Raw genomic sequence first — 17,177 nt, 5'->3', positions numbered from 1 at the left:
TGTTAAAATGTTGTGATGGATGAGCAAGGAGGTTGAGAAGTGAGTTAGTGTTGCACAATGCTAATACTGAGATTTAGGTGCTGCAAATTGAAGATTGAACGGGTAGATAGATGATAGTGTTGTAAGGATTGAATCGAGTGGCTCACAAAAAGATCTTAGGTAGCTCAGGAGGCTCTGGATTAGGCCAGGTTATGCTTGACTTGGGTTGGAACCTTTCTTATAGCTCTCTCCTTTCCTTGGTGGATGGATGGAATGGCTAGACTAAGGCTTAAGAGGAGTAAATGAGAAGACTTGGACTTTTTGGAATGGTCTTTAAATGTGAAGAATGAGGTATTTATAACCATATAACCTAGTTTTCTAGTAATTCTTTCTAAGCTTGAGGCTAAAAAGGGTTTGGATGGTTGGTATTGGAGATTGTCATGTGGTAAAATCTCATGGCTTGGGTTTGGATGATGTAAGGAGTAATTTTAGTACAAGAGGAGGGTATCAAAGTAATTCAACTTCCACACATGCTTGAGGCTTGTAAAAGAACAAGCTCCACATGAATGAACAACACACAAAAGTATGGGCTGAGCCACATGGCGAGCAGCACCCTAGGGGTCGCTCGTACTTTGCCACGCTCCAATTTTGGTAGGTAAACTCCCACACATGTGGAGAGCGCGGTCTAGCCAAACATAGCCGCTTTGCTGTCTCCCTTTATATTCTGATTGGGCTTTGAAAGTGGGCTAGGACTAAATGGGATCTTGGGCTTAGTTTGACAATGTGAGTTGACCAAGTAGGTTGATTAGGTGGGCCGACACAATGAGTTGACTCAGTGAGTTAATTGATTTTTCTTAAGATTAGGTTCCGAGGCTAGGTTAATTTATGTGGGATCTATCTGACTGGTTTAACCAAGTTTTGGGTTGGTTTGGCTTAGGATTTGGATTAGGGTTTCGACTTAGAGTTTTGTCCAATCCCAATCAACTTATTTACATGGGGTGGGATGTCTACAAACCCATGACTTCATGTTGAAACTTTGTGAGTGTACAGTATTGTCTCTTATAGTAAAGATGTCAAACCAGTCCTAAAGCTGACGGCACATATCTAGAATCCAGAAGAAGATGAAACTTGCTTGGCTTGTGGGGCCTGCCTCATGTTTTGGCTTATCCTCTTCCTAACACATGGTTTTGCACTAACAAATCACTTTTGCAAAGTCATTTGGACAGTGGAAAATCAAATCATCCAAACTTTTAAAAGGAGATGAGGATAGCTTCCATAAATATGGAATCTAAAGAATCAACGGCAGAGATTTGATGACGCATCTGAACCCATGCAAACGGCAATTGATTGGTTTCTTAATAGGTGTCTGATAAATCTGTTTTTCTGTGTTGTTGTTTTCTTCTCTTTTTCTTTCACTACATTTCACTCAAGTCTCTTCCTTCTATCCTCTCGAACTTATCTTGAACAACGAAAAATACAACTTGCAGGCTGACTAACACGAGCGCCCCGTCCAGCAGCTCCAAACGAGGGATTCGTCTTGAAATCCAAGACGCTCATCAAGTGAACATTGTCCAAGATTAGAAATCAGGTCGGCCAACTAGAAGGGTGGGCCACCATAGGTACGAGTGACTGACGGTTGTCCTAGCAACCATCCATATTTCTTCTCAATTTTGGCCTATCTAGTGTGTTGAGTGGCCAGATTTCTGGGATGAGGAAGATACACTGTAGGGTCCACCTGATCAACGGCCTGGATCTTGTACACGTGTGCCATGCCTGCAGGCATAGGGTTGCTAGTGTTTGCAAGTAGCAATTGCTATCCTTGATTGATGGACGCAGTGATGTATGGGAAGGGAGATTAATGGAATTGAGTTCCTCATTGGTGTTCTGGACCTTGCTTGGAAGCCATTATCTTCTTTTGTTTTTTTGTGTAGTCGTGGAGAAATCGAAGCACTCCACTTAAGTGGGCCACGATCTGCCATAATAATCACGCATGCACGCACAAGTAATGACGCAGGCATGGATGTAACACAATCGAGCGTCCATGATCGTGAAACCATGCATATATGAAACTCTCCACCGATCGTTAAGCAAGCGTTCATGTCCGATAGGAATTAGCAATGGTCCTTGAAGCAAGTTGTGAAACTTTAAAAAAAAAATAATACTAAAAATAAAAAAAGCAAATGGTTCTTGGGTTCTTAGAAATCCGGTTATTAAGGAGATGATTCCTTCAGTCCGGTTTGGAATGCCGGATTAGGTGGTATTGCAGTGTATTGAGTAGGATATAAATTCCATCTTGCATTTGAAATCCATTGAGAGAATTGGATTACTCTAAATATTTGACATTTTAGTTCTAACATGATTTCAAAATTCACTACATCTATGGTCCGTATCAACACGTGTTATATTCACATTGTTCGTCCGTATATACTCTTTACATGTGATAGTCACTTGCATATGAATATAAGTGACTAGAATTAGTTGTGAAGTCTAGTTTGTTGATTAAAATTCCAGCATCTGCCATCACATAATAATGTTTTTCACGAATGAACATATCAATAATAAATGTGGAATTAGATGGACAAAATAGCATAGTATTTCCGGACATACAGTCATTATATAATAATGGTATAAATCTCATGTCATGCAATATTATATCTTTCCAAATAAGCCCAAGTGATGAGCTGTATTTGTGTTTGGGTCTTTGAAAAGGATGGAAAATGAATTCCCATAAGAAATCTATTTTCAATATTTGTTTATTTTATGATTCATATCTTCGAAAGGAGCAAATTTTAGAATATGTGAATGGGTTGAACACGAGGATATTGTAATATTCATATCCAATATCTGACTTGGATATCCAACATACATATCTAAATTATATCAGACTTCTATGAATAATATCTTATTAGTCATATCCAGATAGTGCTTTTTGAGCCCACATGCACTAAAGCTCATGCACATGCCATGCGTGGCATAGTACGTTCAAGGTCCAATCCATCCATGTGATCGATAATAAATGTACGATTCTAAAAAAAACTTGGCTGAAGTTTTCCAACCCATCCACCCACATACCTACTTAATCAGATTTAATTTTTTGGAAAGCATATGAAAGATGATCACCAACATGATGGATGAATTGAATAACTGATGTAGAGTGGATCGCTTACACTTTCATAGCCAATATGGTTCAGACAAGGCCTGATCAGAAGCAAAAATGATCAGGACTGTTAGAACCTTAAAACAGTCGTATCTCGCAAACTGGAATGAGTTTTTGGGCATATCATATATGACTGAGTTGCCTACACTTGATTTGTGAGATTCCATCAAATCGATGGTCAAAATTTCATTGTATTTTCATTTTTTTTACTATAAATAGTAAGTTTTAGTTTGATAATAAATTTTAATTCTTTGAGTTGTAGGAGTTGTGCCCAACATGAAAAAGGGCTTAGAAAAATTAAGAGAATAACGTGGTTGACCAAATTGGACACTTATCATTTTTGGCTAAAAACCATAAAGTCTAGTAGGAATAGTAACCATCGATAAATAGTAAGTTTGCTATTTATAGGAAGTCACATTTTTAGGGAGTTTGGGTTAGAATTTGAGTCTAAAACTTTATCCTAGGTTTGAGCTCATTATTTAAAGGATTGTAAATTCATTTTTATCATCAATTAATTTATTTTGAATTTATTAAAAATGATTTCTAATTTTACCCCTTGTAAATTCAAGGAAGCTATGTGAGGAGTCTAGAGAGCTCCGTGAATTCAGAGTAGTTATTTTCTGAGGAAGACGGTGATCGACCTCATCATGTCCTTCCCATACGTTAATAACGAACTTACATGCCATGATGGCACATATTTTGCAGGTGCATGAACTTTATTGTAGGAGAGTGTCGCTGAGAAAAGCTCATCCAACTAATGGTTAGATAATAAAATATGCAACTAGTACCTATTTTTTTATTTTAAAAAAACTAATAATAGTAATAATATAGATGCCTAATGAAATTAGTGAAAATAACAAAAATTAGAAGGAAAAAAAAAAAAACTTCCTGCTAGCCATAGTAAAAAAATAGCAATCGGTATTAGATAATATCATCATAGTGGACCCCACATGCAAAACAATCGCATAACATGTTCATTTTTTATTTTTTATTTTTACATTCCTACAAAAGGAATGAATTCAACAGCACCTAATTAATTAATATATCTTATAATATTAGTATTTAATATTTTAGCTAATTAAAGATATCATTAGTTTTGAAAATTATGAAAATACCCTGAGAGAATTGAGTAAGTAGATATCAATCCAAATCCCATTTTCACAGGTCAGATGTGTCAAAGCTATTGAGTAAACGGATATCCATTGTCATCCACACATCCAAACACAAAAGCTAATGCTTGAGAATAACCTTTCCCATTTCTTTAAACACCATTTGAAGAATCTATTTCTTTGAAAATATTTTTTGAAAAACAATCAACCACCCCTTTTAATATTCCAGGTAGCCAAGGATCCCTAGCCATGCCTTTGAACAGGAATTAGATAATATAAGTGATCTTGTAGAGGATGCATTTCTTTTGAAATCAGTGTTAATGTGGGCCAGATACCATATAATTCCCATAGTTTGCTAGTATTTATTAGAGGGATGGGCATGAAAAGAACCACCAAACCATATGCCGAAAAAAAGGAAATGGGCCACTACACTGTAGCAGATCAATCAATGCATCTTCCTTTAGAACCCACTTACAATATTCCTCTTACACCCTTTGGCTTTCCTCCCTATCCATCTACATATTCCCTAGAGAGTTTGTGGTGGGACCCACATCCAAGGGCCACCCACACCGAAAAAGAGGCCTTCATTGGCTAAATAAAGTTAGCTGAACTAATCAGGTGCTTCAAAAGGCGCCAGAGCTACCGTGCATCCGCATCATTTACCATAAGTGTTGTTCATGTGGCCAGGATCCTGACCGTTTATCACAGTGGCTCAACGATTTATTAGCCAAAAACAAAAACATAACCTTAATTGGACTGACCTAACCATCTAGTTGATGAATACCTTTTATCATTCGTACTTCATTGATCAAATGGTTAGGATCATCTGATTAATGTGACCTTCTGTTCATGGCCCATTTACTATCAAGCTAGATGAGTGAACGGTACAGATCACATCCATATATTCCATGTGCATTGTCAATGATGTGAAGGGCATGGGATCTGGTCCCAAAGCAAACAGAAATATTCATATAGATATAAGGAGACACTTCTTTTTGTCTAAAGCATCTAAAGCGATGGATCGGCCATCGGTGCATGCTTTAAAATCAGCCTCTTTGGCTTTTCTCCGATATAAGTGTCTAAAAGCAAGGTTTCTATTCGGGTGGAAATTCATACGTATGGTGGTCCTGCGGCTGATTGAAGGAGGGAAAGAAGCGGACACAGATTCGAATAGCCTCGCATGGGCAAACTAGATGTTCTTACATTATTGGCATTGGGTAATGATTAAGTTCGTTACACCACTGTTTGGTGTATAGTCAACCATCCACCGTTGATTGATGAAAGGATCTCTAAATCGTACCCTGTCATCTGGTCCACTTCGATATGATGATCTCCATCTGTATATCCTTTCTGCTTTCCGCTATGAACGGTGGACAGGATCTGATGTTTCATTCAGGGTCTCACCTACAAGTAGGTATAATTGCATTGAAGCTATTTGGGGGTGTGGGGCCCACTGTGGTGTGTTATGGCATCCAACAGGTAAAACATGGTTGTCAGTAACGAAAAGGAGATGCCCCAAAAATCATGCCATCCAACTATTAAGTGGGCCACAATGTGAGTTTCAAGGTTTTTGAGTAGTGGTTCATTATTTTTTAGCCCACATGATTATTTGATGGGCATGATTTTTAGGCCGTCCTATATTCGTGATTGGGGGTCCCTGTTGGATGGATAAGATATCTTACACAATTAATTGTACGTTTCTCCCTCCACACCGAGTTAAACCTTTGCTTTACCGATAAAAGGATAGCATGCTAAAGTTTCATGTTTGTATTTAGTATGTATTAATGTGCATTGGCAACCGTCATAGAATTCACATGAATTATAATCATCAGTTATATTTAGCTTCCTGTAATCAAAATTTAGTAAAACCTACCAATTTGATAATTAAAATTATCAAATTGTATTTAGTAGCTTGTGTTATGGGGAAAATAGGTCGACCTGCCATCCAGAGACCAGGTCAATAATTTAAATGACTGGTACGGTCTAGCGACGAGACCCCCATCTACTTGATCAAGTATGGAGAGAGGTCGGGCTCAAGCCCGTCGACCAAATACGGGGAAAGGCCGAGCTCAATCTCTTCGATCAGGCATGGAAGAAGGCCAAGCCCGACCTCTTAGCACATGGTCGAGACTTACTCTTAGGCGAGTCAACGGCAACACAAGGCGAGTATATCTCACCCTTAGGCGAACACAGCACCGACTTCGGCCGCGGCCTAGTCCAAACTACTTCAGGATAGTTAAACCCACCGTCTGTGAGGACTGACCCGACCTCAATTATGTTGGTCCACATTCTCGGCCGAAAATCGGGGAAAACCGACTTCCACACGGATCACACTGAGATTCCATCCAAGATCTAGAAAGATCCACCGCTCAAGGAGTTCGAATTCTACTATAATCAGTTCCTACCAAACAGGGATGTGTCTTCTATTCAGGCATAAAAAAATGAATGAAGAAAAGATAGATGAATAAAGATATAAAAGATCGAAAAATAAGGAAACGCAAAAAGAAGAAAAAGAGATAGTGCAGAGTCTTAGTGGTTGCGCGGGACCGTGCAAACGATAATATTTGTTGAGCGGGTTCACGCCATGGATTTCAAAAGGGTCATTCATGAGTTATGGAATCTTATGAAAAGTGGAGCCCATGGCATATAGATCGAGGGTTTGCACGTGTGAAGGCCTATATACACCCCCTCTCCCTCTCATTTGGGGGTAATTTGGAAGATTTTGAAGAAGAGCAGAGCATGAGAGAAGACTGAAAGTAGGAGTGGAAGGAAGATAAGTTTGTGCGGGTCCGCGCAATCCGCGCAACCAAACTATCATATAGACAGTAATGATAGAGGGTCGAGATGTTGTCCAATTGTTCAAGCTCCAGTTTTCCTTCTATACAAGCATTAAAAAGAGAAATCAGACGATTGAATTTGCACAATATTCCTCTTAAAGAGATGATCGAAACACAAGACGAAATACTACAAGATTTGATATTCTGATTAATTATTTAAATTCTATCAATTTGTCGTACTCTAAATAATCTATCTCGGAATCAAGAGATATCAGAAGATATAAATGAACTCAGTATTAATAATACAATGATTGTTCTTGATACACTCTTTCTGTTATGTTTGAATAAGATAATCTCCTAAATTGAAATTCATTTGTTTTTTGTTCAAAACACCTTCTACGACACTACCTCTTCTCATTTATAAATAAAAAAGCCCTCGATGATAAAAGGTACGTGCAATTTCTAACCCTAAACCATCCACACTTAGCTAGACCCATATTCTTGACTTAGGCATCGAAGGGTCCTTGACATGAATCAGAGTTTTCTTTGTTTGTTCTTTGTGCAGGTTCCCAAGCCTCATGAAAGCTAACCGAATTTCCACATCAACATATTGTATTTGAAAAAGAGATAGTGAGTAAGATAGAAAATTGTAGCCAGAGAGTTCTCGTTAATCAAAATTCATGTCAAATGAAATTACATGATTTCACGGTAACTTTTTTAAAATTTTATTAATGTATTTGATGTGAATTGAGCGTATTAAATATGCTCCTCCCAAACACATGTAATATTATTGGGAATCCATTGACTTAAATGTTGCCGTTAAAAATTATTGGGGGGCCACATAATCACACTGTTTCCTATGGTGTGGTCCACTTGAGCTTTGGATACGGTTCGATTTTGGGCTCCACATCTAAAATGACCTGAAAAAACGGATGGACGGTGTGGATAAGCCACATACATTCAACGTGGGCCCAACAGTTTACTCAATACGATAAAAGCTTAATGAGTAACTCGGTACGCAATCCGATTTCGACATGATTGCCCCCACCTATAGGCTATGTCCCATCAAAGATAATACCCATGAGGAAACGGATTGGCTACTCCCCCTGCCACCTGCCCAGTGGCTGATGTCGGTTATTTGTGGGCCCCATCATGATGCATGTGTTTCATCCATTCCGTTCATCAATCTTTACAGATCATTTTAAGGCTTTATGCAAAAAATGAGAGGGATTCAAATATCAGTGGACCCCACCACAGGAAAACAATATTGATTGGATATCCACCATTAAAATCCTCCTAAGGCCCACTGTACTGTTTATTTGACATCCAATATGTTGATTAGGTCATAAATACCCAGATGAAGGGAAAAAACAAAGATCAGATTCATCCAAATCTTTTATGCCCCCAAAAAGTTTTTAATGGTCAATGTTCATTCAACACTGTTTCTTGTAATGTGGTCCACTTGAGATTTGGATATACCTCATTTTTGGTTTCATTACATAAAATGATCTAGAGAAATAGATGGACGGCATGGATGAGACATATAAATTATGGTGGGGCCCATAGAGCACCGACCACCACCCAATGGAGTAGCCAATCCGTTTCCTACCCATGATAACCGTATGCCAAGCCACTTGCAACGATCAGTCAGTATAGATATATTACCCCAAATGTACAGCTTCTAAGGACGATCCTTCACATAAATTGGACCGTGGTCTCTAATCAACTGTCTGTAAACAAAAGGAAGCCAAAATAAAATGGAAGGACAGAAAATAAAATCAAAATCAAAAGCCGAAGTTAACGGCGTCTAAGGCCCCTCTCTCTCTCTCTATCTCTCGATACGCGTCCCTTTGAAATGCTTACAGAGCTCCCCTGCTTCTCTTCTCTATACCAGAAAGCTTCCAATGGCTGTTTCCACCATGAGAATTCTCTTCCTTTCTTCTCTTCTTCTTCTTCATCTTCTTTCTTCTTCTTCTTCTTCTTCATCGTTGATCTTTTCACGTAATTCGTCTCTAAGCAAACAAGCTTCCATCTTGATTTCTCTCAAGAAATCTTTCACATCATCTCATCCATCGTTGGACGCCTGGAATGAATCGAATTACATGTCCCTCTGCTCCTGGCCCGCAATCCAATGCGATAGCACCAACACCCTCATAGTCACCATCGACATATCAAATTCCAACATCTCCGGCGTCATCTCTCCCGAAATAACCAATCTCAGAACCCTTCAAAACCTCTCCGTCGCCGGCAACAATCTGTTCGGCGAATTCCCTCCCGATATTCAAAAGCTGACAAGCCTTAGATTCCTAAACATCTCCAACAACCAGTTCAATGGCAGCTTGGACTGGAACTTCTCCCAATTGAAAGAGCTCGAGGTCTTGGATGCTTACAACAACGACTTCTCCGGATTCCTTCCCACAGCCATTTCCATGCTTCCCGAATTGAAGCGTTTGGATTTCGGCGGGAATTACTTCTCCGGGAGGATACCATCGAGCTATGGCAGTTTGCAGCAGCTGAACTATCTCTCACTTGCCGGAAACGATTTGGGCGGTTTTATACCAGCAGAGCTTGGTAATCTAACCAATCTAAAACAGCTCTACTTGGGGTATTTCAATGAATTTAATGGAGGAATCCCACCTGAGTTAGGAAACCTCATCAATCTAGTTCATCTTGATATGTCGAGCTGCGGTCTTGAAGGTCATGTCCCGGCCGAACTAGGCCGTCTGAAGAAACTGGACACTCTGTTCCTACAGACGAATCAGCTCAGCGGAACAATCCCACCTCAGTTTGGGAACTTGAGCAGCTTGAAATCTCTTGATCTCTCCAACAACATGCTCACCGGCGATATCCCCATCGAGTTCTCAGAGCTGCAGGAGCTCTCCCTCTTGCATCTCTTCATCAACCGCCTTCATGGGGAGATCCCATGGTTAGTTGCAGATCTCCCCAATTTGGAGGTCTTGAAACTTTGGCAGAATAACTTCACTGGCGTAATTCCTCCTAAGCTCGGACAGAACGGCAAGCTGACAGAACTCGATCTTTCTACTAATAGGCTGACGGGTCTGGTTCCTCGGTCCCTATGCTCAGGAAGAAAGCTGAAGATCTTGATTTTGCTCGACAACTTCCTGTTTGGGCCTCTGCCTAGTGATCTTGGAGAGTGCGTAACGCTTTCCAGAGTTCGATTGGGTCAGAACTACTTGACTGGTTCGATCCCAAACGGGTTTCTTTACTTGCCGGAACTGTCACTGGTAGAATTGCAGAACAATTACATTACAGGACGAATTGGGGAAGAACCAAATAAGGTTCCAGCGAAACTAGGCCGGCTGAATCTGTCAAACAATCGTCTTTTCGGTCGTCTGCCATCTTCCATCGGAAACTTCTCCAGCTTGCAGATTCTTCTTCTTGGCGGAAACCAATTTGCGGGGGAGCTTCCTTCCGAATTAGGCCTTCTGAAGCATGTATTGAAGTTGGATTTGAGCAGAAATAACTTCACTGGTAGAATCCCACCTGAGATTGGAGACTGCTCTTTACTGACTTACCTTGATTTGAGCCAAAACCAGCTCGACGGCCCGCTTCCAGTCCGAATAGCTCAAATTCGAATACTCAATTACTTCAACGTCTCTTGGAACCGATTAAACCAGAGCATTCCGAAGGAAATTGGAAGTGTCAAGAGCCTAACATCAGCAGATTTTTCACACAATAACTTCTCCGGTCAGGTACCCGAAACAGGACAGTTCGAATACTTCAACACAACATCATTCACAGGTAATCCTCTGTTATGCGGGTCCCACTTGAAACCATGCAATTACTCATCTACATCGACAATGCATGATTCCGACAAGCAAAGCAGCATCAAATCCCAAATTCCCGCCAAATACAAGCTATTATTCGCATTGGGACTCTTAACTTGCTCATTGGCATTTTCTATGGCGGTGATCTTCAAGGCCCGTTTGTCAGCCAGGAAGAAGAATTTGAAGCCATGGAAGCTGACGGCATTTCAGAAGCTGGAATTCGGCAGTGACGACATAGTAGAGTGCCTGAAAGACAACAACATTATAGGGAGAGGAGGAGCCGGGATCGTCTACAGAGGAACGATGCCAACAGGAGAGCAGATAGCAGTGAAGAGGCTGTTGGGGATAAGCAAAGGGTCTTCTCACGACAACGGATTCTCTGCTGAAATTCAAACACTGGGGCGAATCCGGCACCGGAACATAGTCCGTCTGATTGCATTCTGTTCGAACAAAGACACCAAACTGCTCGTCTACGAATACATGCCGAATGGGAGCTTGGGTGAAGTTCTTCATGGGAAGAGAGGAGGGTGTTTGAAGTGGGACGTTCGGTTGAAGATAGCTATGGAAGCGGCCAAAGGCCTCTGTTATCTGCATCATGACTGTAGTCCTTTGATTCTCCATCGAGACGTGAAGTCGAACAACATCTTGTTAGATGCTGATTTGGAGGCCCATGTCGCCGATTTCGGATTAGCCAAGTTCTTGCAGGACACCGGGACGTCGGAATGCATGTCTGCCATCGCCGGATCCTATGGTTACATCGCTCCCGGTATGTTTCAAATCTTATCCGTTTGATCTGATTCCATTAACATAATCATATTCATTTTTTCTTTTGATTCCATGAACATAATCATATTCATTTTTTATTTCCAATAGCCTTTTAAGTCTCATTTTGGGTTCTTGTTGGCTTGGTGGTAGACGGAGTATATTTCAATTATGAGGTCATGGGATCCGGTGTCCATATTATCTTTCAAAAAGATACTAAAGTTAGCTTAGAAACATAGATATCCGAGTTGATTTAAAGTCATGCCAAATTGAGTTGGATCGAATGCTCAGGCAAGTTCCTCGAAAACTAGTAAGATTTTTCTGAGTTTTCTTTTAAAGTATTATTTGTAATTTAACATTTAAACTATATCATAATGTATAAATCATGTTTAGTTGCGATTGAGTTGAGTCTAAGCTTAATTAAGTTCTGTCAAGTTTGCCTTTGAATATTTTAATTGACTTATTTTTTTCTCAAGTTTTGATGTGTTATTAATATCTTAAATCTGTTAATAATAGGATCTGTTGATGTCATCGATAGACTATTCAATGTCATTGAGCAGATGTTGATACCATCAACATGTGCTTGATCCCATCGGAAAAATTCAGAAAATTCAGGTTGGTCGTTCGAACGTTTTAATATTGTTACTCGATGATATCAAAGCAAGCTCGATGCCATCAACAAATCATTGATGGGTTGTCGATACTATTGAAGGTCGCATTGAAGATGCGCGCAGAATTGTGTAAGTGCGGAATTAGTTTCCTATGCTGAGTGTAACACTATATATAGCAAGTGTAATTCAAATTTGAGAGAGAAAGAAGTGTTTTAGGACTTTCTAATTCGTTCCTAAGGATTCAAGGGCATAGCCAGGGCTTATGAAAGTACATTCAATGTTGTTTTAAATTCGTAAAACTCTATTTCTTATAATTTTTAACTTTTATAGTGCATTACTTGTTACTTTATGTAGTGATTTTATTTTATTTTTTCATAAGAGGCTTTTCACATTAAATTTATATTGTTCTTGTTTGGACTTGGTTATACAATTGCATATATTTTACTTGATTCATATTTAATTAGGTGTTTCCCCGGTTCCAACATGAAAGAGTTACGAACGCATGGAATTTTTCAAGTCGTGGTGAAAATTGGTCAAGTTGAGTCATGTCAAGTTTTTATTTTATTTTATTTATTTATTAGAGTTCCTAAGCTATAGTTCTAATAACCAGTTAATGGGTTAGCAAATGGAGCGCACGTGCTTATTCAATCGTACAAGAAATTGATGTAGGGTGAAACAGCCACAGCTAAGCTTCGTTGTGGGTGAATCTTATATTGTGTCTGATCTTGAATGGACTGTTGCAGAAATTGATCCAATTGACCCCGCTGCACCCTAAAGAGTCAACCAACTGGGTCCCATTCCCCATCACCGATTGATCTTTGAATAGATGTTGATAAGATTCACTACTTTCGCTATGGCCATTCATCCAAGTCACCCCCATCGTTTTCTCCTCACTTTCTTGAATAAGGACATCCAATCCCCGACACAAAGCCCCACATGCAGCAAAACACTCCCACGTGGCAAGTGTGTGGGAGATCAGAACAGTGCCTAAAGTGGTCCCACCATGAAAATAATCAATCCTAGACACAAATCAGGGTGGGCCACCCAACATAAAAACTTGCCGATGTTACACATTCAACATATACATGTGGCCCACCTGATCAGATGTCTTACACACTTGTCAGTTGGAGCGGGTGCCACGTGTAAAGGTCCTTTATCATGTGGATTGCAGGGACAGCAAAAACCCAAAGCAACATACTCCTTTTGCTTTTGACAGCACTTGGGTGGCTTTAGCTGGTCTTGGAATCCATAAACCATGCACAGTCAAAACAATGACACCCTACTTTTTTGACTGATACCCTATTATTGTATGAATAACAAACCAAAAAATGTAAATGCTGTGCTGAAGAATCCTGACTGGGATATCTAACTTTTCCTTTTCCCTAAGCCTAGAAAAAGCAACCTTACGTACTGTTGATATAAAGTACAATGGCCTTGGTTTTTTATTCCTTTGGTAAAAGACTCATTTGCCCTTGCATTGTGGATTATGGTTTTGTGTCCATGCATCAGGTGGGCCCCTTGGTTGATTATATCATCTGATCTTGACCTTTAGTTTGAACTAGTTCTGAGTTTCTTCTCTATCCGTTTGTTCTTAGCTTTTAGAATCATATGATCTGTGAAAATTTCATGCGTCATAAGAGATCAATGGTTCGGATCCCATAATGATGGTCCCACATGTACAAACTAGCACATTAGCTTTGTTTCAAGGGCCAGTTTGATGTATGTGTTGTATGTCCACGCCGTCCATCAGATTTTCCAGGTCATTCTCAGAGGGATGGTCCGAAAAATGAAGCCCATCCAAATCTCAAGTAGACCACATTAGGGATTTAACGCTCTCCTTTAAAATCTACCTCGGGCCCACAGAAGTTTTGGATCAAGGTTCATTCAAGTCAATGTAACCTTATCAACAGGTTGGATGGTAAATAAATATTGAGATGGGCCCTAGGAATTTTTTAATGATGGTCTTTTTTTCATGTTGTGTGGTCCTCTTGGGATTTGGAACTGCTTCAAGTTTGGAACCATGCTTTATATTGAGCTGGAAAAACTGATGGACGGCATTGATATACAACATATATATCAAGGTGGGCCCCACAGGGCCTCACTCACTAAGCTGTTACTAATGAAATCTCAATGCATGTTAATCCAATGATTTCCTCTCAATCCCAGTAGAAAGTACATAGGATTCCCACCCATCATGAATAATCTAATGGGACACCTACCAATGAGGATACACCATCTCACCCGTTCAAATCTATATATATAAATATAGTAAAGAGAAAGTACCCTTCCCACAGTGGACTCTCTACGTGTCATGTCCCTTCTTCATATGAGATTTTTTAAGAAAACTTTAAGAATATCTTCAAACCATCTTCTTCTCGTCCCTACCTATCCAAAAACCTACCTTGGGATGTGAAATATAAGGACGAATAGGAATGTGGTAGAGCCATCACTCGTGAATCTTGAATCCAAGTGCCATATTCTCTAACAAATCGGGTCCATTCATTTCTCGGGCACATATATAAAAGAATCAAATCTACAAGGGTCCATTTGGCTAAGGTATTCTACTTATTAAGATTAAGCCTAATGTTGATTTTGATCGGCTCTACCTTGATTTCATATTTTCCATTGAAGTGGTGCTTTCCTGCCTATGGATACAATTGTCAAAGTTTTGTGAAAAAAAAAATTAAAATGTTGCTAATGGCATTTATGTAGACGAAAGTGCCACTTTAGAATGGTGTATCCAATGCCAAGGGGATAGGCTAACTAAAATTGGGATTAGATTACTTAATGTAGATTATGCATGAGGGAGTGGATTTGGTGTACCTCACCTCAGATAATGGCCTTACCTTGGGGCCCACCTTCATGAATGTATTGTATACACGCGCCATTTTGATAGATTCTTTTATCCAAATCAAGTGAACTGTACTGTAGAAAGCAGCATTGGTTGATCATTAAAAACTTTTTGTAGGCCACGTAAGTTTTGGATCAAGCCGATATTTGTTTTGTTTTTGGGTCCTTACTCTTGCTCGGTAGACTATAGGGAGTTTCAACACCTAGTCAAGGGTTCAAGCACCTATGGGTGGTGAAATTCTACTATAGCGTGAGTTTGTGGTGGTGTGTGTGTGTTAAATGAATAAATAAATAAGAAGAAAAGAAAAAAAATGCCAATATTTATTTTTCCTCTTCATTTAGCTTTTTAGGCTGATAAGACTTTATCAACAGGTTGGATGGAAAATAAACATTAAAAAAATATTATAGTGGGTCTTAGGAAGTTTTTAATAGTGGGGTGTTCAATTACCATTGTTTCGTCTAGTACAGTCCACATAAGATTTGAATTTACTTCATTTTAAGCTCATACCTTTAACTAATTGTCTTTTAAAAAATGAATAGACAACATGAATATACAATACATACATCAAAGTGGCCTCATGATAAGCTCCACACCTAATTTGCTCACTATGCATGATCTGATGTGCAAAAATACATCAGACATGAATCCAAATCTCTACTTGTTACAAACAAAAAAATCTCATTTTATTTCATCATGATTGGTCCACATCATCACTAATGTTGCCAACACTACTACATTAAATGCAGTTTTTGATAATGTTGCTCAGGTAGATTGCAACAAGCAAGATTTTCTTACTTATGTCAAGCAAAGGATCCGAAGAGTTACTTCGACATTTTTTTATTCGACCACTAGTTATTAAAGCAACAGTAAATGAATAAAAACACTTCTTAGAAGAAGCTATTCATTTAGCTACTCGTGGTAGCGAAATACTATACGATTGTTTCAAATTTTGTTTTATTTTGTTTTATTTTTATATGAAACAGAATATGCATACACATTGAAAGTGGATGAGAAAAGCGACGTCTACAGCTTTGGTGTAGTCCTCTTGGAGCTGATAACAGGCCGCAGACCAGTCGGTGGATTCGGAGAAGAAGGGATAGACATTGTCCAGTGGGCCAAGATGACCACGAACTGGACCAAAGAAGGAGTAATCAAGATCTTAGATGAACGGTTGATCAACGTTCCGTTAGACGAAGCCATGCAACTGTTCTTCGTAGCCATGCTTTGTGTCCAGGAGCACAGCATGGAGCGGCCCACCATGAGAGATGTTGTTCAGATGCTTGCACAAGCAAAGCAATCACATCCATTCAGTGTGACCTGATATCCATATTAAAAGACCTCAATCTCCTATATTCTAGAGTATAGACACATCTGAGCCGTTGGATCATTTAGTCATGTGAGATTTGGTCGAGTTTTTATATGTAATTTTTGTTTAATGAACACATGGTCTCTGGTCATTGCTCAAGCACGAGGGAGGAGCGGTACCTCACGGGCGCAATGTAGCACGTACCGTTGCTTGTATCTGAAGGGCTATTTTGGTAATTATAACTGGTTATGGGGTTGTTGTTGTAATTCGGGGACGTGCAGATATGAATAGAAGGACTGTACTTAGTACCCGTTGACCGATATTCGCTATCATTTTGAAAGTATGACAAAATGATAGATTTTCCTTATGTAAGCATGAAACTTTGATTCCAGTCGCTCCATCTTCAAGCGCCAAAACGCCAACGCACTCACTTGCCTCATATTGGAAATTTCCGCAAGATCTGGGACGTTCATAGTTCTTAGATAATATCTGAAATTCATTATATGAGAATATCATTTGGTCCATACATCTATAAATAAATGGACCGTTTAAGAAATGATGACCACCAATCTAGGATAGATAGGCACTTGTTGCTCAAGCATGGATTATGATGTACAGGATCGCGGACAGTTTCATGGTAAAGATGGACCCAAAAAGGCCCAAATACAGGCAAAAATGATTGAAGACTATCAGCACCTTAAAACAATCCTATCTCACACAATAGGATGAGTTGTTCGGCCAATCATTTATAATAGTGTAGTAAGAAAAGCTACTCTAGCTAAATCTGCGACCCTTCACTATAGTCAAAACTCTTTTCTATTCTCATTTGTACAGTAA

At 39.4% G+C, this 17,177-nt stretch overlaps 1 protein-coding gene across 1 annotated transcript; it reads left to right on the top strand.

Moving 5' to 3' along the window:
• The first annotated feature begins 8,817 nt into the window (after window positions 1–8,817).
• LOC131245537 (leucine-rich repeat receptor-like serine/threonine-protein kinase BAM3) lies at window positions 8,818–16,660 on the top strand. The gene is made up of 2 exons (XM_058245063.1): window positions 8,818–11,576; window positions 16,018–16,660. Exons 1-2 carry the CDS (start codon window positions 8,927–8,929, stop codon window positions 16,353–16,355), a joined length of 2,988 nt encoding a protein of 995 aa, XP_058101046.1. The 5' UTR covers window positions 8,818–8,926; the 3' UTR covers window positions 16,356–16,660.
• Window positions 16,661–17,177: the final 517 nt, after the last annotated feature.

This window comes from Magnolia sinica, chromosome 5, assembly GCF_029962835.1.
Source record: "Magnolia sinica isolate HGM2019 chromosome 5, MsV1, whole genome shotgun sequence".
Classification (NCBI taxonomy): domain Eukaryota; kingdom Viridiplantae; phylum Streptophyta; class Magnoliopsida; order Magnoliales; family Magnoliaceae; genus Magnolia; species Magnolia sinica.
Note: the sequence above shows the minus strand (reverse complement) of the source record. Positions and strands in the feature narration are given on the sequence as shown.